This window comes from Ostrea edulis, chromosome 5 (assembly GCF_947568905.1).
Source record: "Ostrea edulis chromosome 5, xbOstEdul1.1, whole genome shotgun sequence".
Taxonomy (NCBI): Eukaryota; Metazoa; Mollusca; class Bivalvia; order Ostreida; family Ostreidae; genus Ostrea; species Ostrea edulis.
The window spans coordinates 17664481-17691049 of record NC_079168.1 but is presented as its reverse complement, the minus strand read 5'-3'; the positions used below and the strand labels follow the sequence as shown (position 1 = coordinate 17691049).

General features: G+C 34.3%; 3 protein-coding genes across 8 annotated transcripts; 2 read left to right on the top strand and 1 right to left on the bottom strand.

The window, feature by feature from the left end:
* The first annotated feature begins 170 nt into the window (after window positions 1–170).
* LOC125649265 (calmodulin-alpha-like) lies at window positions 171–9976 on the top strand. The gene is made up of 7 exons (XM_056166008.1): window positions 171–225; window positions 325–355; window positions 4306–4449; window positions 4586–4828; window positions 7698–7841; window positions 9373–9618; window positions 9744–9976. The coding sequence occupies exons 1-7, from the start codon at window positions 223–225 to the stop codon at window positions 9767–9769; spliced, it is 837 nt and encodes a 278-aa protein (XP_056021983.1). The 5' UTR covers window positions 171–222; the 3' UTR covers window positions 9770–9976.
* Window positions 9977–12622: 2646 nt separating this feature from the next.
* LOC130055166 (uncharacterized) lies at window positions 12623–18729 on the bottom strand. The gene is made up of 2 exons (XM_056166833.1): window positions 18704–18729; window positions 12623–15596 (listed from the first exon to the last, which is right to left on the bottom strand). Exon 2 carries the CDS (start codon window positions 15573–15575, stop codon window positions 13839–13841), a length of 1737 nt encoding a protein of 578 aa, XP_056022808.1. The 5' UTR covers window positions 15576–15596; window positions 18704–18729; the 3' UTR covers window positions 12623–13838.
* Window positions 18730–19137: 408 nt separating this feature from the next.
* LOC125649260 (uncharacterized) lies at window positions 19138–23175 on the top strand. Of its 6 annotated transcripts, XM_048876634.2 has the most exons (6): window positions 19233–19421; window positions 19863–19917; window positions 19996–20151; window positions 20934–21179; window positions 21662–21789; window positions 22275–22288. In XM_048876634.2, exons 2-5 carry the CDS (start codon window positions 19872–19874, stop codon window positions 21784–21786), a joined length of 573 nt encoding a protein of 190 aa, XP_048732591.1. In that variant the 5' UTR covers window positions 19233–19421; window positions 19863–19871; the 3' UTR covers window positions 21787–21789; window positions 22275–22288. The 6 variants fall into 6 exon arrangements, with proteins under 6 accessions (XP_056022812.1, XP_056022813.1, XP_056022814.1 ...); XM_056166837.1 differs by having other exon boundaries at window positions 19138–19463; window positions 21662–23175; XM_056166838.1 differs by having other exon boundaries at window positions 19174–19296; window positions 21662–23175.
* Window positions 23176–26569: the final 3394 nt, after the last annotated feature.

Below are 26569 nucleotides of genomic sequence, written 5' to 3'. Positions count from 1 at the left end.
CCTCAAAATGTGACACATGTTCACTGTGCCCTGAAATGAATTTCAAAATATCTATGTAGAATTTAAATTGAAATGGCCCTTCAAGAAATATCGTGTTATTTAAGAGTATATTTACTTGTCAGAAAGCATTTAAATGACACAGATAAAAGGTCTTTTGTCAAGTTGTTTCTCTTCTCGCATGACCTTGTTTTTAAGGTTGTAAGAAGCCTACATGCATGTAACATGGTAAGCTTAAACACAGAGTTTGTGATGTATTTGTTGCAAAAAAAAAATCTAATGACGGAAGCTCAAGATTTAATGTGCATCGTTTATCTTTGCCTCTAGGTAGACCAGTTATCCCCGGAAATAAGAAAAGGTAAGGTTTTCACATTTGTATGTATTTGTTATTGTGTTCGTTCTCAGATTTGTATACCTTGGTTATTACGTTCACACCGAACAATAGGAATACCGGGGAATTTGAGAACACTGACCGATTTGTTCTAATATGAGCATTGCAGACTCCCATTTCACATGGATGTACATGTACATGTATAGGATGATTATAAAATCAAAGAGATTTTGCAATAGTGGACAGCTGTATTACACTGGGTGTGGAATATGTATGAAAGTAAGCACGCAGGCATAATCATATATCTAAATGTTTCATGTATTTTCATTATCACTGTAAGGAAGTCACACATTTTAAGGTAGGTTAGCCTATCTTGACTGGGGGGGGGGGGGGTTAGTTTTTGGATGGTGTGGTCCAATTTAAAAGAAAATCATTCATATAGGAACGTCAGTTGATATGCCGTTTCATTGAGGGTTCATTATCGTACCAACGCTTACCGTGACACGAGATCTCGTTTTAATGCCCATGAATCCATGAATTTCACTTCTGATAACGAACGCTTGGTAAAGAAACGATCGCTGCTTATCTTCAACCTCATTGGCTTACAACATGTTTCTGAAATGTTCTTGAACGAATTGTACATCTACGAAAAACTATTAATTTTTTTTAAATGCTGATGACACTATAATACTTGCCGAATCACCTGAAAAGTTGCAAAAATTGCTTGAGTATTATTGTGACTTCTGGAAATTAAAAGTCAATGCAAATAAAACTAAAATTATGATGTTTGGTAAGGGACGTACAAATAAGAGTTACCTCTCCTTCACATATGGTGGTTCCAATTTAGAAGTTGTAGACAGTTTCAAATATTTACAAATTCCGGAAGTTTTAAAATGAATATAAAAGAAAGATTTGATAAAGCTACAAGAGCCATGCTTTACGTCATCGCAAGATGTAAAGAACACAGATTATCTATTGATTGTCAGTTAGACTTATTCGACAAAATAATACAACCAATATTATTATACGGATGCGAGATATGGGGTTTCACAAAAGACATATTCATTGAAAAATTGCATTTAAAATTCTGTAAATATATACTGAGTTTGAGTACTAAGACAACACATGGAATGATATATGGTGAACTTGGGAGATACTATCTTTTAGTAATAGTTAAGATGAAAATGATAGCGTTTTGGGGCGAAACCTCATTTCTCTAGTAACACTGATATACAAATGCATTGTCTGTTAAGATATATCAATTAGTTTGTAAAAAAGACTTCAAATGGTTAAAATTTATCAAAATTATATTGAATGAGTGTGGACTCTCATATTTGTGAACAACAGAATTTCCATATAATCCAATTTGGCTGAAACAGGAAGGTAAAAGAATATTAATAGACCAATTTATTCAAGAGTGGAGGCGTAATATTGATCTTTCTCCCAAAATGTTTAAATTACAGACTTTTCAAAGATTCTCTGATATTCGAGAATTATCTCACTATTCTGCCTCGAAATACGCACTAATTTTATGTAAATTTAGATGTAATAATTTTAAACTACCCATTTAGTGTGGAAGATGGAATAACACTCCTAGAAGTCAACGTTTCTGTTATTTATGTAATCAAAACAAAGTAGGAAACGACTATCAGTACATTTTTGAGTGTAGACAACATAATTTAACAAATGCCAGAAAAACTTTATTGTCTGATAATTTAACAAAGAATCCAAATATCATAAAATTCCACAAACTATTTACATCAAAAAATCTTGCACTGCTTAAAAGCTTATGTAAATTTCTATTTGTTGTAAAGAAAAGTGTGGACTTTACGTAGCTTTATTGATTTCATAATGATCAAACTTGGTCTCGTGGTAATGTTCATTTGTTGAATCAATCTTTCTCCACTTTATACATAGTAATATAAAAATATTTATTCCTGTAAATGTTGTATATGCAGTATTATGTATTTTCCACCCTCCTCTCTGTAATGTAATAATTAATAATTCTTTATTGCGAAAGACATAAATGCAAGGTGAAGATAACGAACATTGATCAATCTCATAACTCCTACAAGCAATACAAAATAGATAGTTGGGCAAACACGGACCCCTGGACACACCAGAGGCGGGATCAGGTGCCTAGGAGGAGTAAGCATCCCCTGTTGAGCATTATAACAAAATTGAACATGGATAATAATTGCAAAGCTGAAAATAAACGGCCAATTCTTACAAATACATCTAGCAAATGTAAATACAATAGTAAAAGGATGGTAAAAAAGGAGAATGACGATACAAATTAAATATTATAGACTGTTCTTAGTTCAAGAGCTTTACAAATAAATTTTCCGTAGCTACAAAGTTTTTTAACATTGTTCACACTTAATAGTTGTATAAATTTGAACATGGAGGGTTTACTCCAGTAAATCTTTTTCACTAATTTAAAAGTGGTATTAATCCTCAATTTCAGTGATACACGTTTTACGAAACCTTTTTTCACGTGGTACATTTTTATGCCTGCCAGTTTCTATGGATAAATTATGTGATGATAACCTTATTCTGGATATAGCCTTTTTGTACAGTTTAGGAATAGATTTTTCTAGGTAATATTGCAAGCAAAAATTATCAACCAAATGTTTGTAAATAGTGCATTTTGATTCATACTGCATGTTGCTATGTAGAGTTTGAATAAAATGATCCTTCAATCTTTGTTGTATTATTGGCAAACAAACATGGCTATTTAAGTTATGTTGATCATGCCACATATAACTAAGTCCCAAACAATCAAGTTGTTCCTTGATAAAAGTAGCCCAGTTACGACTTGTATGCTTTGTATTTTCACAGATATTGTATAAACATTCATATGCAGCATTAACTGTACAATTTTCAGACTGCAATAATTTAAACCAAAAATTGAACATTCTCAAATTACGAACATGATACAATGGTAAACGTCCTGTTTCAAAATATACCATGGTTGTATTAGTGTTTTTACGAACACCAAGTGCAAATTTAAAAAAAAAATCCAGGTGAACCTTTTCAATGTCAGGACCTTCATGTAATCCCCACACTTCACATCCGTAATTCAAAATACTACAGACATAGGTATCGAAAAGGGAGAATAAGGTACACTGATTTAAATACAATTGTTTTATAGTTGATTTAAGGGCAAATAATGCTTTGCGACCTTGTGATGCTAACTGTTTCTGCGTTACCTAAACTTTACCATTAAAATTAAATAAAACGCCCAAGTAAACAAATTGATCTAATATTTCTATACTTTCACCTTTATACACCCATTTCTCATCTGTGCGTATCTTCCCACCATTTCTAAATACAACAATTTTAGTCTTTGCTACATTAACAACTAAACTCCATTCATCTGTATAACTTTACAGCGTATTTAACATATTTTGTAATTCAATAACCGATTCTGTAAGCAACACCATGTCATCAGCATACATCAAAATATAAAGACTTTTAAAATAACTGTAAATTAGTCGGATGATTACCTTTTTGATAAATTCAATTTCAAGGTCATTCACATACAATACAAAAACAGGGGAGACAACACTTCTCCTTGTAATAGACCAATGTGATTTTCAAAACATTGTGAAATGTGACCAGAGGATTTTACACAAGTTCTAATGTATGACTGTATATTTATAAGAATAAAGCATGTATTGATTGATTGATTGAACCCGGAAGTTTCCAGTAGGGATGCTGGCACTCTAACCACCTGACTACCCAAGCATACTAAATGACAAATTTGGTTGAAATTGGCTGTGTGTTTCTGGAGAATAAGTAAAAAATGTTAAACTTCTACGGACGGACGCCGGACAAATGGTGATCAGAAAGGTAGTGCATATAATTTTACCAGATATGTGTGACCAAGAAATACCAAGTTAAAATGTGACATTCGATCTTCATTTCTTCGCAATATACATGTAGTCGGTATCATCAGGAAGTTTCTCTTTCAGATTTCAAAGAAACCTTCAACCTTTTCGATAAGGATGGAGACGGCACGATATCTACCAACGAACTAGCGATGGTAATGAGATCTCTAGGACAAAATCCATCGGATGCTGAATTGGAAAAAATGCTCAAAGGAGTGGATGAAGATGGTGAATTTAATAACAAAATCTCAAAAGAAAGATTATCATGAATTTTTTTGGTATCATATCAAAGTGTTGTCGATAAAAAAGATTTCCCTAATCTTACACTTTCACATAATGGGATGGTTTTTTTTTTTTTGAATAGGAAATGGTTCAATTGACTTTGAAGAATTTGTTCTGATGATGGCTGATAAGTTGGAAAGATCGAACACAGAGGATGAAATACGCGAAGCATTCAAGCTTTTTGACAAGGATGATAACGGCTACATATCTGTGTCTGAACTAAAGAACATCTTAACAGAAACAGGTGAAAAAATTACACCTGAGGAAGCGAATGAATTAATTAAAGCAATCGACAAGGATGGTGATGGAAAAATAGACTACGAAGGTATATAATACATCTTGATTATTGAAGAAAGCATTATTAATACGATTGTTCAGTAGTTGGTTGGGTGTTTTTTTCGGAGGGGGAGGGTGTTGTGTCATAACTAGAATTTCACATGTTCAAATTCAAGTTTTTATCTCTTTATTCCTTAGGCCATGTCAGATAAAAACGATATACATGTAACTCCTATTGAATATACTCAATAGTGTCATTATTCAACAAAAGTACTTTTCAGGCTATACTAACTAAACAGACAAGCAGGAGAGCATACATGAATTAAGTAAAATGATTTACCATGTCAAAAAGTGAAAAGACCCCAACTTGTAATTTCCAATCAATGTTTTATGGATTAACAGTACACATTGCATATATCTTTTTCAGAATTCTGCAGAATGACGTCTGGGAAATGATTGTATGGTATATTTCATATGATTCAAAGACTGTGAAAATTTGATACCTATATTTGTCAAAGCACGTGCGTTTATATCTTTATTGTGAATGTTACATGGTAAATTTGCTCTTATAAAGCATACAATGTACTACATGTTTCCACGTTTACTTGTCTAGGAACCGAAGTTTTTATAGGATTAAACATTCTTTTTGAAGAATTTATCGATGTGTAAACTCCGGACATTTTACTCACAAACTGAATAAAAGTGCGAAGCACTTTTATGTTAAGTTTGTGAGTAAAATGGCCGGAGTTTACACATCGATAAATTCTTCAAAAAGAATGTTTGATTCTTATAATTCCAATTCATTTACTTCATTAACAATTGCAAAAATTTGAATAGCTTCCCCTCATTATGTTATTTGTTTTCAGGCGTGTATGAATACATCGCGTTTTCGGATTTATTGATGTATAAACTCCTGTTCAGCTTTATTTTTGTCCAATCAAAACACTTGTAATAAATAACATTGGAATTATACCCGGATAACGTGCGATCAAATCTATATTTTTAATGTCAATAAATTTCCTCTTATCATTCCTGTTGTAGAGTTAAAAGTTGCGTAAAGCAGTTGACATGCTACCAAACCACGAATGTGTCGATTGTAGAAACATTGAAAACCACAGCTGTCAATTTTCATGATCTAAAATATTTGTTTGTCGTCTTAAGAAAAGGATATCAACAAAAATAAAGGCTTGATGCAAAATTCTGTAAATTTTCTAAAATATCATATCAGTTAATTATTACACGAACCCAAAAGAAAAAAACTTTGGACTTTTCCGCCAATGACGTATTTTCTAATCCAGTTCGTGTTCTCACTTTATGTTTGTTAGCTTACATGCATGTCTATATTTGTTTTGCGCTCCATTCCAAAACAAAAACAAAAAAAAAACAAAAAAAAAACACCGAAACAACCCGCCAATGTAGAGACGTCACCTGCTTTCGGTAAAGTGTCACAAATGTTGATCCACGCATGGCGTTGTGGGCCGTAACCGTGAGGTTCTTTATCGTTACTATTACTTTATTACTTTCAATGCTTTCTGTAACACTGGACCTCCGCTTATAAGATATCTCAGAAAGACCCGTGATGTTTAGATAGTGTTGATGTGATTACAAACAATGATGTGATTATCAACAATGAAATTGAGCATTTGTTGTCATTATTTGGGGAGATTCGACAGCATTGTAAGAATATTTGCCTACGCGCAGGTCATTTAAGTTTCCTGCAATGCTGGGGATTCTCCACTTCTTTTTTAAAATTACGCACGTCCATAGACACTAACTGTCAGTTTAAACTTAACTAACCTTTGAGTCTAAGTGAATAATACAACAGGCGAATATATGTTTGTAAACTGCACATACTTATGTAGATACAGGAGTCAGTTGATTAGAAATCGAAAGATATCCGGCATTTTAATTACTCTTTCAACAATGTGTAGTTTTGAGTAAAATGCTTATTATCAGCACATTAAGTTGTAAGATTCCTTTACAATAAATGATGGTAACTTGAAGGCACATATGTGAAAGATGTAATAGTCACTTTTTATTTCATTTCTGCCATTATCTGATCTTCATACGATTCAAATACATACATGCCGTCGTATATTGAACTCCGATTAGGGAAAGGTCTTTGTCAAGTTTTTCATTGAGTTTATTCGACCACGGATTAATTCTAATTCAATGTGGATGAATTACAACGCCAGAAAAAATCCGCCTGAGTAGTTACACACATGTATAACATGCCTGGTTGATGATTTCAAATACAACCATTACCAGCAATCAATATAAGGGTTTTACACAACATTCAATTAAACCTGCATTACACATGAGCTATTCAACACTACGCAGCAATATCTTAGCTCATAATACCCGTAGATTTAAATCCCAAACGGAAACGTATAGGTAATTTTGCAACGATCAGTTAAACAGCGTCAACATAGCAATACACACAATACGAGGAAAGGAAAACTGAGAGCAAGAGATTGCTATAATGACGGCGGAGAAGTAATTAGGTAAGTCTAACGGTTGATTAATATACTCAGAGATACATTTCGATTTTTATTTTACATCCCCATGCTTTTGAAGACACACTGTGCTTAGATTTTGTAGGTTTCACCGTTGTCCTGGATTGCCCGTGCCTTTTGGTGTAAGCGTCTATTGCTGTTTATGATATAAAACCTCAATGAAATATGGACGTAAACGTAAATAAACTACAGGGTAGGATACGCTTTTTAATGTACTTTAAATCTTTTTATAAGTACACATGTGTGGATCGCACAATGAATACTGCTTGGGAACAAAATACCAACTAATATTTAAATATTTTACTTAAGGTTTCATTTATTTTATGGAGAAAGGAGTTTTAACGTCAAGCTTCGTCACTCTAAGAGCAACTCATTATAAACTAGAAAGCTTTAAATTTGCAGAGGCCAAGCCAGTATTTAATGAATTTGACAACGATGGAGACGGCTACATTGATGCATCTGAACTGGGTACAGCATTAAAAAGAATGGGTCTGAATCCTTCTCTTCAGAAAATTCAGTCTATGATTGGAGAGGTAGACAAAGATGGTAATATATTGTCTGTATATATCCAATGAAATATGCACATAATATTCAATCATATTCACTTTTCCAATGTTTTTGACTTCCATATCTTTTACAATTGAAATGATAGCCATTTCCTCATGAATGTGAACGATGTGCGTATGAATCTTGATAAATACGACTGGTAATTCTTCGACAGAAAAGAAAATAGAATGTATCTATAAGAAAAAAATTCGTTTTTGAAAATACATGAAGATATAAATAGCAACGCTTCCCGCTTCATTGAGTACGCAGGCGTAAAGCGTCACAGTTCATATTCTCATGTATATTTCAAAAATGAATTCATTTCTTAAGTATAACATCGATGAAGTATAGGACCGTTGTTTTAAAGCATCATACGGTAGGCGAGGTGAAACTAACTTTCAATTCCATGTCGTACTGTCTGTCAGCTGTCATTGTTGCCATTAATTTTTTCACATTTTTACCATAATTTCAACAATTCTTTTACAATAAATACTTGAAATCGTTTTTCTTTAAGCACCAATAGAAAGGAAGTTGATCTTGCAGTTGCTTCTCTACATGAAGGAACATACACGTGTTGTACCAAAACAATGTGATGATTACTGAAAATGAAAGTAGAAAAATAGCAACTTTTAATTTACAGTTTTTCTTGATTATACACATACATGCATATCCTCTCATATAGAAAAAAAAGTTTAGCTTACCTGTTTTTTTCTTAATGTCTCTAGAAAAAAAAATGTTTTTTGTCTTGGAAATCTGTACATTATTTTGATATAACTTTCACTGATTAAAGTCTAAATCCTTTGATTTGAGCCAGCTGACAGTATACAGTTAAGGTATATTACTGAGGGAGTTAGGAAGATTCCAGTTTCTAGAGATCAAGGCATTTCCCCGAGGTTTGCTCAAGGGTCATCCAAATCTTGCCGTGATTTGATATACATGTACCGATACAAACATTAAAAACAGAATAAATTGTATTTATATGGTAAAAATAAATCAGTAAAGGTATAATAATTGTTCATACAATGGCGGGAGAACATTTCCGTGTATAATTTATAGTATTAGCAACAGTGTTTTCCTAATGCACGACCACAGACGTTGAGTCAAGCTTATATTGATGTCGACATCATATTTCTGGATAACAATATATACTGTATTGGTATGCTATAGAGGACTGAGTATAATACTGAAATTCTGACATAGGAAAAATATGAAACACTGTTCTCACGAACAAGGTTACAGCTGGAAATGATATTCAGCATACGAGGAACTTATGATATACACATGTATATTATAAATGCACGTTTACCCGAATTATGATTCTTTGTAATGCTTACACCAACAGAAAAGACCAACGATTTCTTTTATTGGAATTTGTTACTCAGTATCAACAATTCATTGCATTTTGTCGCGATAATCCGAGTAGTATTGTCATATACTGTATTGTGCTCCAATGCTTGTATAGCCCATCGTTTAGTATGCATTAATTTCATAAATTATGAGCATTTTACAAAGAAATACATTCAAATTTCAGGGAACAAAAAAATTGATTTTGAAGAATTTTTGAAATTCGCGAAAAAGACGCACAGAGATCCAGAGGAAATAAAGTGTAGTCTCACGGAAGCCTTTAAGACATTGGACACAAATGGCGATGGTTTTATAACACGGGAAGAACTGAAATCGGTTATGACAAAAATGGGTGAAAGGCTCTCGGAAGAGGAAGCGGAGGAAATGATTCGAAAAGCAGACCAGAATGAAGACGGAAAAATTAATTATGAAGGTATGATTTAATATCTATAAAAGATATGTAAATTAAAATTACTTGTATTTTATTTCGAATGAAAATTGTATGAACGGATAGGCTCAATGAAATAAGTAATGGGTATTTTTTTTTTCTTGTTGTAGAATATGTAGCAGTGATGAGTACCTAGGTAATGTTTGTGATGTTGTTACTGATCCTAACTAAATTATAATCTGACATTGATTCCACAACCTGTTGTTTGTTGCAATACATAAATACATGTATATCAATTTCATTATAAATCGTCATTTCGAAGTGTTGTATATTTAATGCAAAACATATATTACTTTATGTTTAATTTATTTTCAATAAATTTTATTGATTGCATGCAACTTGCGATCCACTGCTTTTATTTTTGATAAATCCCTCTATTCACGGGTACTTAGTGTGAACAACACTTTTGTAGGACGTCGCGGCACAGTTGAAAATCCTCGATCATTCTCAAAGAAGCTATTGATATTGATCAATAGGTGCTATATTTGAACTACCGTGAAACAATGCGTACTAATGATATTATTGAACAGCTGTAATATGTCATTACCTCAATACTCTTGTGGCATTATTTCATTAAATCAAGATTTTATCTTGCAATTATTTCATAACTCGGTTTTAAACTATGAAAAATACGATCACCGATACCTTATGAAATACTCCTGCCGCTGCTCAGCGCCCCCTGCCAAATGTCCCCCCCCCCCAAAATATTGCTAATATGACATTGATTTGGACACCATCATCTATAGATGATAATCTTTGCATCGTTGTGGAGACTGGTGTGGAACAGATAGAGGGATGGACAGACTGACAGGACGTAAAGAAAGAAGTGCATCCTTATACAACTCCGTTGGTCAGGGTAAAATGATAGGTGTAAACTTGTTGACAATCACCACTTTTAAACGGCAAGGTTATGCTTTACAATTCGTAAACATGGCACTGGCAGGACTCGAACTCACGACCTCCTGGTTACGAAGCGAACGCTCTACCACTAGCTACCGCGACCGGTCGTAATAGGTTTTATATAGACGGAGGCCCTGTGTCCCGTAGACGTTGACACGATACAGAACCATCACTGCTCCTATCCTGAGCACCATGAGTGGGTCTGACATAGTGGTACTTCACCAAAAGCTGGGGATGTCTGTATAGTGAGTGAGCAATTCTCGAATGGGATGTTTAACAAAAACAATACAATATCATTCATCTTGTATGCATTAATTTGTTAGACTGGCATCATCCTTAAAAGTCAACTAATATTGCATGCATGGTTAGATATCCAATATCAATATTAAAAAATAACCACCGAATCAATATTTCTTCAATATTTTCTGAAATGCCATATAGTAAGAGTAACAATATAATATGTATGTCTAAAAGGTTTATTTGTTAAAACAGTGGCAATATTATAATTTCTATTTTCATCGAAAAAGTTTATATTTTCTTCGTCGGTGATGTCATTTCTCCTAAGAGTAATTAAAATTTCCACAGCTAGGGTAGGAGTATCTTATAATTTCAAGGCCTGCTTCTTATGAAATCAAGGTCAACCAGTTACCAGACGATACTTTCATATCCACGGTAGGTTATACATATACAGTCAAGACAACACGTATTACTCAAGCGGGAATCAATTTTTTATTTCACTACCCAGAAAACGGGTAACGGTTATGCCACGGATGATAAATATTTCGGGTCGAGTCAAGGAGTTTGGTTGTATCTGTTTACGTCTCCGAGAGCACTCTGACACTACTGGACACTGTGCACATGTTACAAACATATTATGTCAAACCTAAGACGTTAACATAGGTAGTGATTGCTCCTTTGCCAAACTCTCGGTATTTAAAAGTGAGAATCACGGGTCTCTCGAATATGCGAATATGACCACAAGAGGGCAGACGTTGACATTTTAAAGAACTCTCACTGTTACGGCCCGAGCGTTAATTGTAGTACATGTACTTCATCTACACTGGTGACGTCTCAGTATGAATGAAAAATTCTCGGAGGAACGTATACCCTCTTGTATAGTAGAGCTGTTGCATAGCATCGTATCAGCGACAGCAAGGCCAAAATTCTTATTCCTCACCATTTCTGAAGAACTTTAGATTTACACAGAGCTACAGAAACGGGTAGACCATGTGTAATTTTAAATCACTTTATAAGATTTATACGGAGCTATAGAAAAGCTACTTATGTCCAGATTGGTGATTGGTTCTGAAGATTAAAACCAAACTTGAAAATGGTCAAAAATCATATCCCCATTATCCGATGATCTTCGAAATAAAATATTTTGGGGAGTTACGGAGTGACTCTCGTGCCTGAATAGACACGGTCATTCTGTAGAATTCGTTGGAAATTGGATTCCCCTTATTGGAAAAAGTGGAAATACCACCGAAATGGTGCTGTTATATGAATTTCACATGAGAAAAAAAGCACATGATCACTCAAAACCTCGAGCTGGGCTAGCTATACTGCGAGAGTTCTCTTTGGTCGGATTTAGGATTAAACACTTGACGATCATAACTTTTAGATGTTTGATTTAACCTGGAATTCTGCTGTAGTAAATCCGAAATGACATAAGAGTAATAATTACTAATTATTTACGAGACACAGGACAATTCCGCCACTACCGTCACACGGCATTTGATTACAAACTTTTCACTAACTTGAGTCACCGACTGCATACGAAGGGAACTTGAAACGCTTTCTTTCTTCCGAGACATTCTCTCATTGACTTCAGAAAGGTTCTGTCACCAATTTTCTGAATAGGTCACTTAGAAACTTACCTAATATATAATGAAACGCCACTGGTAAGTCATAACCATTATTCGATTTTATAAATAAAATCGAATAATGATCATGACTTACTAGTGGTGGATTTAAGGGGGCGCAGCTGGCGCCCCCTAAAATTTCTAAATTTAAGGTAAATCCTGATCTCTTGTTTAGAAACATGTAAACGATGAAAGAAACAAGTGGATTTCAGAGGAATAAATGACAATTTTTTTTGATTTATTGAATTACCTTTATTGGGAGAACTTACATTTTATCCAAAACCCTTAAACTTTTATTGATTTCCCTCTATCAAAAAAAATATCCCGAGGGGATCCGGGTTTGAATAGGCCCTCAGTACCCCTTGCTTGTCGTAAGAGGCGACTAAATGGGGCGGTCCTTCGAATGAGACCGCAAAAATCGAGGCCCCGTGTCACAGCAGGTGTGGCACGACAAAGATCCCTCCCTGCTCAATGGTCATAAGCGCCGAGCATAGGCGTAAATTTTTGCAGCTCTTCACCGGCAATGGTGACACCTCCATATGAGTGAAATATTCTCGAGAGGGGCGTTAAACAATATTCAATCAATCAATCATCTATCAAAAATGACAGAAAATAGTAAAATTGACGACATAAGAAACATATTTGAAGCCCTATAAAATCTGTAAAATCCAGGAGGTTTCGGGGGCTTTGCCCCCTGGCCCCCACCAGGGCTTTGCCCCCTGGTCCCCACCAAGGTATTGGCTTGGACCCACTGAGGGTCAAGGTTGCCCCCAGACCCCATAAAGTTGCACCCCCCCCTAACCGCAATTCCTGGATTCGCCCCTGCTTACAGTTAGGGAACATATAATATTAAAAGCAGAGTTTAAAATGAACATTTCACTGAAAAGCATACAAAAATTCACCATAATTGTATACATGTCTAATATTCATCTTTCAAGTTGGATAACTTTACAGTGTGACAATAGTTTTCATATTTCTCCATGTTTTTCTGATCTCTAATAATTGTGTTAGAAAAATACACCAATCACTCATTGACGAAAAATGTATAAAGGTAATATAATAGTGAAATAACTAGAAACAAAATTCATCCATTGTGTACAAATGTAAGTCTTCTCTAATGTCATGCAATCCAATTTAATTGACGATATCTTGTTCATTGCATTCTTTTGAATTTAATCCAGAATTGATTTTATCTTTTAAAAGTCAAAATGGCTATTATCCATGAACGTATGAGAGAGAAGGGGGTATGTGAAAGTCTAACAGAAATATCCCCCACACCAAATCAAATGCAATTGGGGATGAAATGTTTTTCAAAAGTGGAAAAATATAGTTAAAGATTATTTTCTTTCACTCCATCAAAGAAGTTTTCAATACAATGGTTATGATGAAAAAGACTAAGAATACAGTGTTGGGAGTCTACGGATATCTGTTTACGTCATAAATTCACACACTAGTATCTTGTATTCTCTTGAGGTATGAGAAAATCTGGATTGTGTTTGAATGACTGCCACCAATCCAGAGATTATAATCATTGTCTATCGCAAGTCCTCTTGTATGGGAGATAAGCCCAGTCCATTCCGACTTCAAGCTGATAAATGTTGACAGAAACCTTCCATCACTGTCCAATATAAGAATGGCTTTGCTGTTTCCATCATAAACTAATATGTTACGTAGTATATCACAGCAGATACCGCTCGGAAAGAGTTTCTGGTTAGAACCACGCCTTGTGTAGGTGAAGCGATGTTCACCCAATCTATTGTGAACAATTACTCCACACGTCTTCGAGTCTGAAACGCAAATATCTCCATTATGATTTTCAGTAATGTAATGCGGATACTTGTAATCAGAGGAGAAGATCTGCTGAGTCTGCGCTACGAACATGTTAAATCGGGTTACACTTGCGCCCAAATTCTTGTCTTTGAACGATCCTACTAAGATATCACCAGAATGTTTGCAGCAATAAATGCTTATAGGATTCCATGTCGGATTGGCAATGAGTGTTTCTTTTCCACGGATTTTATAATCACCATATCTGGGAATTCGAAATATTTCTTTCTTCACTTCGTCTGTACAAAGCAAATGTCCATTTGCCGTCACAGTATGAAACCCTGAACATTTATCTTTGGTTACTATATGTGTAGTGACATTTCCATTCAAATCTGCAAGCATAAGGTTCCCATCGTAATCATTAGCCCAGAATTCGCCATAGTCAGTCAGAGATATATGACGACAACTTCGAAGTAATTTAGTATTGGCACAAAGTTTTTGAACTAGTGTTGCTTCTGTCTCACTTCTGAAGTATAATTTGTGTTTTTGAGATATTTCTCTCGATTCACCTAAGAAAGGTTCGATGTTTGTGATTTTTCCGACGGATTTTTCGATACATTCAGTATTTAAATCAGATACTGATTCCAGAGAAGGGAGTCTTACTTTGACAAGATCCGGTATTTTTGATATTTTAGATACGCAACCTTTATAGAAATGGTTGATAGATTCTGGGCTTATACAGCAATCTAAATCTTCAAATTCACAAACAGTTTGATGTAAAGACCCTGTGTGAGTGTCAATAACGTTTCTCTGATGTTCTAACGTCTGTGTCATGGACGTTTCCAGTAATTGCAATTTGTTCAATGACTCTTTCCTCACATTTTCCACTAAATCTTTCAATCTTTCGGCATTTGTATTCACAATATCTCTCATTTCATCTATTTGTTTCTTTCCATGTATAATATCATTCTTTACATCAGTCTTCAAATTTTGACAGTGATGGAGAATATTGTGGCGAATGTTCGTGACTTTGTCAATACACTGTTGTCGTTTTTCCGTTAGTTCATCTTTATCAACTAAATTGTGGCTAGTGTGCTCACTTTGGAGATGGGTTACACATACTTTACAAAGGGAAACATTACAATCGTTGCAGAATACTGAAGCTTCCTTTTGGCATTTCTCACAAGGTTTCAAATTCAATTTTAGATCCCCAATGCCTCCTCCGTATGTGCTTATGTTGTGACGTTGTGGGTGCGATTCTTGACATTTGGTACAGAGGTCTTTCTTGCAATCATAGCAATAGAACTTAGCACCAATTAATTCTTCTTTAGGACAATTGGCACACTGTATAATATGCTGCCCAGCCTTAGTCGGATGCAGGATTAATCTGTCATCATTGGGACCAGAGGCCATGGCATGTTGATGAAATAAAGTCTGAAAAAACACATAAATAACAGTGGAACCAATCTCATACAGAATATCGCAACACTCACATCAAAAAGCTAAATGCACTAGAACCAGGCATAGGGTAATCGTAATCGAGTATTTGTAATCAATTGTTATCATTACATTTTTCAAGTAATCAACAGTAATCTGTAACCGAAGCTATTTTCAATTAATTGTAATCGTAATTTAATCGATTGCAGCTAAATTTTGTGGTGTAATTATAATTACATATCAATCACTCTGCACTAAAATATTGTCATTTTGTTAAGTTGGAAATATAGTTGAAGTTCCTGGCAAGGCTGTTTAAATCAGTGAATCAATGTTGATGACTGTTCATCACAATTTAATACTGCTAAGGATATACACAGGTTCACTTGAGTGTATAAATAGTTGGATTCTGTTAACCAACCTTCAAGTAATCGATTATTAATCGATTACATCCTCCTAAGTAATCGATTACAGAAGAAAAATGACAGTAATCGATTACACAAAACCCCTCCAAGTAATCAATTATCAATCAATTTTATTTTTGAGTAATCGTGCCGGATTTTTAGTCAACTCGTACCCTGACCGACTCGTACCCAGGGCAACTCGTACCCCATATGTCAACTCGCACCCAAAAGGCAAAAAGTCATCTCGTACCCAAGAATCTGCCCATAATGCAATATATGTATGTGCATATAAGTGATATATCGCTTAGGTACGAGTTGTCATCAATTGAAGAGGAGGAGTCAACTCGTAACCAGATTCTTGGGACTTTTACTTTTTGGGTACGAGTTAACCTATTGGGTACGAGTTGACCTGGGTACGAGTCGGTCAGGGTACGAGTTGACTTTACTCCATCGTGCCCATCCCTGACTAGAACCATATTTTTACCGCATTTTCTTCAAAATGCCAAGCTTAAATAATTTCCCTAATCTAAGAACAGTCAATACAGGGAAATAAATGATTTCAGCCATTCTTTTCCTTGTTTATATAATTATGACGTCACGAATTACATAACTGCTCTTTTAGTTGGCCAATGTCGCTGAAAAATTTCAGTTCTGGCCAAGGTTTTGGTCATTCAAATGTAATTACGTTCAACACGAAGCTTTGAAATCGTTATATTTCAGATTTATGGTCGTGGTGAATTTTGATTTTCTTGCACACACACATATATATCTTTATATTGTCTACTTATAAATATTCACATTGCTTAATTTTAAACAAAGGAATTTGAGGGGACCATGGGCCTTAACAATCAAGTGAGCAAGATGCAATACCTTCTAAATGGCCAACCAAATCAAACAAGATTTGATATTTAATAAACTTATTATCTTGTCAGATGCATAATTGGTTTAAGGTATTGACCCTGCCATATCTCCCAGACTCAGAGGCTATGAATTTCACAACTTTGGCAGAGGCTTCTCTCTTCATTATCAGTCCCGTGGGGATCTGGGTTAGAATAGGTCCTCAGTACTCCCTTGCTTGTCGTAAGAGGCGACTAAATGGAGCGATCCTTCGAATGAGACCGCAAAAACCGAGGTCCTGTGTCATAGCTGGTGTGGAACGTTAAAGATCCCTCCCTGCTCAATGGCCATAATCGCCGAGCATAGACCTAAATTTTGCAGCCCTTCACTGGCAGTGGAGACGTCTCCATGAGTGAGATATTCTCGAGAGGGACGTTAAACAATATTCATTCAATCAATCAATCTTCATTATCACTATGTACTCAGTTTTATTGATGTCTATTTGTCAAGAAAATATTTCTTGAAATAGAGCCTTAAAGCCTAGCTCACCTTAGAACCAGAACAGCTTACCCAGTGGCCATGCATTTCACAATATCGGTAGCAGCATGCCTGATCGTCATGACTATACTTGCAATTTTTCTACTAGATTTTCATGAATAAAGAAGAAACTTTTTCAATGATTGCATAATTTTTAAGCCCCTTTCCTAGCACCAGATTTCTCAATTTTAGTAGAGACACCTTTGTTCATTACTATACATATATTTTTCTGATTCAGTATATCCCAGTGAACTCAACATATGAATGAAAATGATTATTGTTGATAGATAAAACGTTGTCGAGTTGAAGGCCACAGCGTGAACATTTTTCTTCTCATGTAAAAGCTTTAAATTCTGCCTTATAAGAATATAAAGATAGGTCAGCTAATAAAGGAGCAGAATGTCCATGATATTTCCAACAGACTGTTTGAAGACCTGATCACCAAAGACTACAAAGATATTGTCAATGAGGAACTCCAGCATCTTTCGATATCAACTTCAGATTACTTGTGCGTAAAATCAGATTGGTGTTTAACAAAGTAATTTTTAATGACTGGTCACTAGACATGAGTATTTCTTTTTTTGCCATTTTTTTTTTTAAAAAAAGCAACTGTTTATGGTGTCAAAAAGTCTAGTCTATAATTCATCGTGAGGAATGGTCGTGTAAAGTGTTGAAAAGTCATACGTTTTGATGTTGATTTAAGAAAAGTTTTGTGATTTCAAATTTACTAAACTTTCTTTAGACTTTTTAGAAACCACATTGATTTACATCACTTTTGGCATATGTTAAGGTACAATACATGTATGTTTGAAGTTTCTCCTTAACAGCTATTAATATTTTCTTGAGGAGCAAAGATAGCGGATTAATATAATATTTACTGGATCCAGCAATGCATCTTTGTAAAAAGTTTTGTGAAGGTTAGGAATCCAGTATAGGTACGGTATCTCATATTCATCCGACCCATTGACTGGGATATTAAATGTGTCTAAAACTGAAACATGGTTTTGAAGAATTTCATCTTTTGAAGTTCGTTTAAAATACAGTTGTAATAATGAGCCTCACTAAGACAATGGTATTACAAGCTTTGTCAAACTTATTAGTCATGTAATCTATCCAATTCTTTTATCATTTCTGTTTTACTAAAACACAGAAGGATTGTATTGTAAAAAGCCATCTAAAAATTATTTACATTGTCGTAAATTATTATCAACATATATAATGTTCACAGTTGTGCATGTAATAGTACTTTACGTCACTGATTCTGATAGATTTTGAAAACTAAAGACCGTTATTTTCATTTTATATAATTTCATACAAAAAAATATTTACCTGAACTGTTATGAACAGCAATCTTTGAAAATGGGTACATTTAGACTTCCTTGTTTAATGTCAAAAACTGGAGTCATATGATAAAGAGCTAATGCAGTGTTAACACAGTATAGGTGAAAATCAATTTTGTTCAGTCGTATATAACGTGACAAAGATTAGATATAAATATCAATCCACACCGGTCAACGTATGAAATATCACACATTTTTCAGTGCATCTTGAAGTTTTCCCAATTAATTCATCACCTTTTGCAAATAGACCGTCTAATTATTTTTGAAAAATACAATCTATATTATAATTCTTCATAAATCATCTGCTTGGCATTTTATCTGGAATCGTGAATATACCTGCGGTAATACAATAGATTAGAATTGAATCGCTAGTAATAAACCGGAACGAAATACCGAATAAAGGTAGCTGCGTCAATTGTGAAATGCATGTACTACACATTTCAGTCATTGCATTTCTGAACAGACATTTAAATAATATCATTTAATTAATGGTGTCAATTTAAAGTTGTGTTAGAAGTTAGCGACACACATCCAACTAGAAGGCTGGATTTTTTTTTTAAAAGTCCATGGTCACACTACTGGGTATGGTTGTTTGACTATTTGTGACTTTGGAGTAGGAGCTTTGAAAGTTTTAAACTGCAATGGCTGACGAACGACACTGTGCATGTATAATAGTCAACAGTCAGTTCGTTTAATGGGGTGACTAGGTAAATCTGATATCCTAACAGTATAAGAACAAATTAATTCAGGTAAGCCGTTATCGGCGAAAAGTAAATATCTGTTGATGTTGTTTTTAATCATTAGTTGGCGTGTTGGAAACTATGCATAATGTGGATATAAATATGGTAGAGTTTATGTAAATAAGGATTTTATCGTTCTTGGTAAGTTGATTTTTATGAGTTTTTACTCAGGGAAGCAATGGATTTTGTATAAGCGTCGATGTTGATTATGCAGTAATTACCCCCTGTGTCCATTGTTTACATAATGAAGTAGAGGCATTTTCAACTAAGTGTAGTGGAAAGGTCACTTCCGAGTCATGACCACCGTGCTTAAAGACAAAAGAAAAACATAAGCTAATGTCAATTTTATTATCATTATGTATTCATAATATATACGATATATTTACATACCTTTAATAATAATTTTAGGATTATATAATGTCAACAAAGCATCGAGATACTTCCACTGTGCCATCCACCACAGGTTTGTTTGTATAACACCTTTATTATTGTCAGCTGACGTTTTAACGATACAATATTCATTGAACTATGTCCTTGACAGTTTTAACAGTGGAGGCACAGAGTGTCTTCAATGATTTCGACAGAGACAAGAACGGCAAAATTGATGATTCGGAGCTGGGAACTGCTCTACGCATGCTTGGTCTTAACCCTACAAAGAAAGAGATAGATGACATGATGCAAGAAGTGGACAATGACGGTAAGTTGTCAGCGGGGGATCCGGGTTAGCATAGGACCTCAGTACCCCTTGCTTGTCGAAAGAGGCGACTAAATGGTGCGGTCCTTTGGATGAGACCGCAAAAACCGAGGTCCCGTGTCATAGCAGGTGTGGCACGATAAAGATCCCTCCCTGCTCAAAAGCCTAGGCCTACATTTTGCAGCCCTTCACCGGTAATGGTGACGTCTCCATATGAGTGAAATATTCTCGAGAGGGACGTTATACAATATACAATCAATCAATGTTCATTGATTCCATTAGATATTATATATCAGGTAAATTGCACTTACTATCATCCCACTAATGATTTATGTAAACGTATTCTTCATATGATCTTTTGGTATTTTTTAACCCAGACATAACAGTGATTCAAAATTTGTTGAAAAGAGAATTTATTATAAATACCAATATCACGAAAACATCACAATGCTGGCAAATAATATCTGCCTATATTAAATAGAACAATAGTACATGCGATTGTTTGTATCATGTGTCTACAGAGTTACTGATAAAAGATTTGGGAAAGGGGTGGTTGTAAACACACGATATAGCAAATATTATAATCAAAATCAAGATGATTACTATCATATAGTACGCTTTATAATTAACGTATTCCTATTCATCGTACTCTTTGTAAGAGCGTTGTAATGAAGATGATGTAAAATTAATTTGTCTGATGTAATGGCTATACGAAACTAAACACTTTAATTAGATTTTTTAGGAACAATTAAAGAGAATTAATAAGCAGGACATTGTCTTTTCAGGTAACGGCACAATCGAATTCGAAGAATTTTTGGCTTTCATTAAGCGATCTTACAAAAAGCCAGACGAGATCAAACATGATCTGAAAAAAGCATTTCGAGTATTTGATATCAATGGGGATGGATTCATAACTCGAGAGGAGTTACGAGAGGTTCTTACGAAGATGGGCGAAACCCTGACCGACCATGAGGTCGACGAAATGATGGAGAACGCTGACAAGAACGGGGATGGCAAAATAGATTATGATGGTGTGTAATATTGCTTTATTAATCTTAATTTTCTTAATTTCATTTCGAGAATCAGATTTCTCTTTTATGTGTTACACACTGCAATATTTAGCGTATGTCATATTAAGTAATATCCTCACCTTTCATACTTATAATTTTGATCACAGTACTTGCTTTACAATAAACTAATATATTTAGTTTTGAAAAATTACTTTCACTAAGCAAGATATATATCTCTAAGCAAGGAGCATGTTCTTTCTGATGTGTTAATATGTTTTGTATCTGTATGTGTTTTTCTAATGTGTGAATGTAGTGTTGGTATGTATCTGCATGTGTTTTTCTAATGTGTGAATGTAGTGTTGGTATGTATCTGCATGTATTTTTGTAATGTGTGAATATAGAATGATTTTATCTTTATCTGCACGTTTTTCTAATGTGTGAATATGATTTATGCACCAGGAGAGTGAATATGATATTATGTTTTTCTGTTTGTTTATTTCTAGTGTGTGAATGTAAAACTTATACGGTACCAATTTTGATGCACCAGCTGCGCATGTCGACAAATAATGTCTCTTCAGTGATGCTCAAGCCGAAATTTTGGAAATTCGAAATAATAATAAACTTGTAAGAGGTAAAAGGAAAACTAGAGTGCCAAAAAAACTGGAGCCAAATTCGTCCAAGGATAGGACTATGCATGAGGGAGATAATCCTTAATTTTGAAATGAATTTCTAAATTTTATCCCAGCAATTAAATATACATCCGTATTTTCAAGCTAGTAACGAATATAATGTTTATGTTTTTCTGCTGTTTATTTATTGTGTGTAAATATAACATTTTTATGTTTATCTGCATGTTTTCATAATATTTGAGTATAATATTTTTATGTTTAACTGCATATTTTCATGTTTGAGTATAATATTTTGATGTTTATCTGCATATTTTCATAATGTTTGAGTATAATATTTTGATGTTTATCTGCATGTTTTCATGTTTGAGTATAATATTTTTATGTCTATCTGCATGTTTTCATGTTTGAGTATCATATTTTTATGTCTATCTGCATGTTTTCATGTTTGAGTATCATATTTTTATGTTTTTCTGCTTGTTTTTTCCAGAGTACGTGGATGTAATGTATCCTCATGGAACCTAGGACATGTGGACAACTGTTGTATCTGTAGAATCACCAACGAGTCTTTCAAAATGCTGCAGCTATTGTGAAGTTTTATTATGGTATCCCACCATTTTAGTAAAATGTTAATTTACTCATTGAACAGATGTCAGCGACATAGAGCGAACTTTTTTTTTTTTTCTTTTTTTTTTTTTTACTGTTGATGATGCATTGCATATCATGTTTGTTTATTTATCCTAGGCACCTAATCCCACCTCTAATATATCCAGGGGTCCGTGTTTGACCAACCCTCTTCGTTTTCTTTAATATCTTTACCCTCTTTATCTTGAATACTCCGATATCTTGAAGTTTACTCTTTGTTCCGTCAAGTTCGAGATAACAAAGTTAGACTGTATTTTGTATTCCTTATGGAAATTCGTTATCTTCACCTTTTATTTACATGAAATGATTGCATCAGGTACTTATGTGAAACAATATTGATATGCACATGTATAAATATTAACAGTTTGTTTTTATCAGATTAGATACTCGGTATTGTTGTTAGCTTTTTTCCTACTTTTGAATTGTACATGTATGTAGGACCAAACTTATTTGCCAAAGAATGCTAGCTATTTGATGGAGCGAGTGGTCATCCTTTATGATTGTGTAAATTGCCATCACACAGAATACATTAATTTAAGTGTATTTTCATAGACATTTTATGATAGTATTCAATTCATTAACGAAAATAACGAGTGGATTAATCCTTGGTTGTTGATTTATAGCATAGTGGTTTGTCATTGCTGTATTTTGCATTTATATATTTGTCCATATTTTAAATCCATAATAATTATGTGTTTTTAAACAGATACTGTTACAAATCATCATAAATGCTTTAATTTGTTTTACATATTGTTTCTTATTGTTTGACAAATATAATTCCCTAACGTTGTAAGGTAAATTTATTACATTTATTAAGGATATAATTTTGTTACTTATAACGAATTATCACGCATTAGTCTAATATATTACAAGGGGCCTCCGTGGCAGAGTGGTTAGAGTATCACGCTCAAAATCACACGGCCTCTCACCTCTGTCGGCGCGGGTTCGAATCTCGCTCGCGCCAGTAAGTGAGAAAGTTTCCCAGTTTACTTTCGGAAGGTTGGTGGTCTCTTCCCAGGTACATTGTATCTGGGTTCTCTCTTCCACCAATAAAACCTGGGCACCACCAGATAACTGAAAAATTGTTGAGTGTGTCGGAAAACATCATTCAATCAAATTTATAATTACATAAAGTTGCGGGTAGAAAGATATGTATATATTATATTACATAATAATACACACTACATGTAGCTAAAATTGAATTAATCTTTTGAAAAAATTATTTTCACAAGTAGACCAATTTGCTCTGAAGTTATCAAATATGAATTTTTAAAAAAAAATTCTTTGTTGAAATACCGTAAATGCTCTCTAATAATCTTACATGTACTACTGCAAAGGGAGGAAACCCATAATGAAATACGTCGAGTGGCATTATAAATGTCTTACCCCTCTTAATATAGTACTACAAGATGTAGAATTCGTACTAATGTTCTCAGGTTTGAAAATTTATTAGGTAAGCAAAATCAGATAAAAAGAATGACCCAATTCCGTGAATTTCGTCATGAAGAAAGATAATCAGTAGCTAAGTACTTCGTTACTAGCTTGAAAATACGGATGTATATTTAATTGCTGGGATAAAATTTAGAAATTCATTTCAAAATTAAGGATTAACTCCAGTTTTTGTTGGCACTCTAGTTTTCCTTTTAGTTGTTACAAGGTTTTTGTCATTTGGATTTTCCAAAATTTCGGCATGATCTGGTGCATCAAAATTGATACCGTATACGTTTTACATAATGGTTGAACTACAGGTGAACATTAAAATTGTACAGATATTTACGGGCATGATCGTGATAACTAAACAATTTTCTCAACCACGTGTTCATAAAATCTAAGTCACATTCCCGATGCCTGTAGTATAAAATAAATTTTGATTAAAACTTGATATACAAAGTACACAAATTATGCATTGAATAATTCCAAATAAAGTGCAAACGGCGATATAAGGCTACATTACCTTATAATACGTTACGCTCTGGAGCAGTGTGATGGAATATTCACGAAATATATTGTCTACTTCGTTCCTATATGCAGTCCATGTATATATAGGTAAGTACAGGACGACAAATATTCTACATCAAATATCTCATTCACTCTGAACGACGTATTTTTGTTTGACAATAAAGATGTTTATTTCATCAAATCATATCGTAACATGTCTCACGATATAATTTTGTGAAAAGATCATTATGCAGGAACTATTTCCATGGGAACTTACTTTTGCCTCGTTATTGTATATTTGGTATGATAAAATACTCACTCACTGGATTCTTTAACAAAATCAATCGTAATGTTTTCATCGTCATCGAATATTTTCCCGCTGCTATTCCTGGGAAAATTATTATTTTCTCGGTGGGGGATACACACTTGCAGTTTGTTCCGATTGGATCTGTTCAGTGCGATGGAATAAAGATTCATTCTCCTGTTATCATCTCAGTCGGGAACACATCGTAGTTTGATAAAATGGTGTGACAGTATAGCATATAAATTTGTAAGTAAATTGAAATCTTCTAATCAACATTTATGATTAAAGGTATCATCTTTACCATTCCAATACTATATTTAATAGCGTGTTGATGTTCTGTTAATATTACTTGTCCACAGAAAATGTGCCTTTATGGCGGCCATCTTGTTCATGATGAGGAAGCTGTAGAAGACAATATGTTATTTGTTGTCTAATGCGTAAAAATAATTGTGAGTAGAGTCCTTCTTTCTTTTGATTATGCACTGAATTTCATAATTCCGTTTACCTGATCAAGATTTAGCGCTTACAGCGGGTGTGACCGGTTCACAGGAGATGCTTACTCCTCATAGACACCTGATCCCACCTCTGGTGTATCCAGGGGTCCGTGTATGCCCAATGTTCTATTTTATATTGCTTATAGGAGTTAGGAGATTGATCACTGTTCGTTATCTTCATCTTTCATGGTCTCACTTAATCACGAAAACAATGAAAAATCGATAAAACATCGGTAGTATTTTTCCAACGATACATTCTTTAAATGACTTTACCTTGCAGGTAGTATTGTATGGCTGGGTGCCTCAGATTGGACTAATGAAGGTATATGGGTATGGGAGCCCCATGGTGACGTTGGAAGGTCAAATAATCTGGGTACATATAATTGTCTATTTCAAAACAGACGGTTCCTCGTAGTCATCACAGCTAGAAATGGGTCGATAGACTACTAGATGAACCTGATTCCATCGCTGGTACATATATATATCCAGAGGTCCATGTTTGCCCAACTCCCTATTTTGAATTGCTTGTGGGAGTTAAGAAATTGATCACTGTTCATTATCTTCACCTTTCATGCCGTGAGAGACAATACTGTTATTTATGCAAGTCATTGTATATGATGGTAAAATACTCAATCCATTGTCTTTCTGCAAGTTGCTGGAAAATGCTGATATGTCTTGCTGCTAGATTAAACAAGAAAATTTTCAGAAACCCTTAATATGAAGTCGCAGTTGAATACCGATTATAATTCAATGATATTTCGTAGTACAAAATGTATGAAACCAGTAAATCTATTATATCATTCGTTGTCTATATTCTTAGTCATCATTCAATTTCATTGTTTTACAGGAATGTCAACGTAGGATCTCTGCTGGGTTGATGGAAAGTGGGGAAACAATAAAAATACTACGAACATTTAGCGCTTTAAGTACAGAACTGCGTTGTATAGAAGCCTTTCATACAAAGTTGTAAAAGAATTACGGGTTTATCTACTGGAACAGACTGTCATATAAATACTCGTATATAACATAACTGTTCATACGAAACTACTTAAAAGTAAGCATACAAAGTGCACGCTTTAAAACTACAATTACAATCACACTGTATTTTGTGTGTGTTTGTGCGAGAGAGAAAGGGAAGGAGAGAGCCATGCCGCAATCATATTCCTCAAAGACTGTTGAATTCGTCAGCTCTATTAATCTCCTCTGTTGTGTGTATAAGTCTCTTGATAACTATTTGATGTCAGATTACTTCTTGGTAATGTATTTTTATACACAATTATGTTGCTTTATTGCCATGAGTAGACAATTGAATAATTTGGATCGTTCACTTTCATGTAAATCTCCAAACATAAAAGAATTACTATCCAGATTCCTTGCTATCCTTTCAGATATAATATGACACAA

Coding starts and splice junctions, on each gene's coding strand:
- LOC125649265 (XM_056166008.1), top strand. Junction 4,829..7,697: donor TGGAAAAATAGACTACGAAG/GTATATAATACA, acceptor TTAAATTTGCAG/AGGCCAAGCCAGTATTTAAT. Junction 9,619..9,743: donor CGGAAAAATTAATTATGAAG/GTATGATTTAAT, acceptor TTCTTGTTGTAG/AATATGTAGCAGTGATGAGT.
- LOC130055166 (XM_056166833.1), bottom strand. CDS start 15,575: ATGGCCTCTGGTCCCAATGATGACAGATTAATCCTGCATCCGACTAAG.
- LOC125649260 (XM_056166837.1), top strand. CDS start 19,872: ATGTCAACAAAGCATCGAGATACTTCCACTGTGCCATCCACCACAG. Junction 19,918..19,995: donor CACTGTGCCATCCACCACAG/GTTTGTTTGTAT, acceptor TGTCCTTGACAG/TTTTAACAGTGGAGGCACAG. Junction 21,180..21,661: donor TGGCAAAATAGATTATGATG/GTGTGTAATATT, acceptor GTTTATTTCTAG/TGTGTGAATGTAAAACTTAT.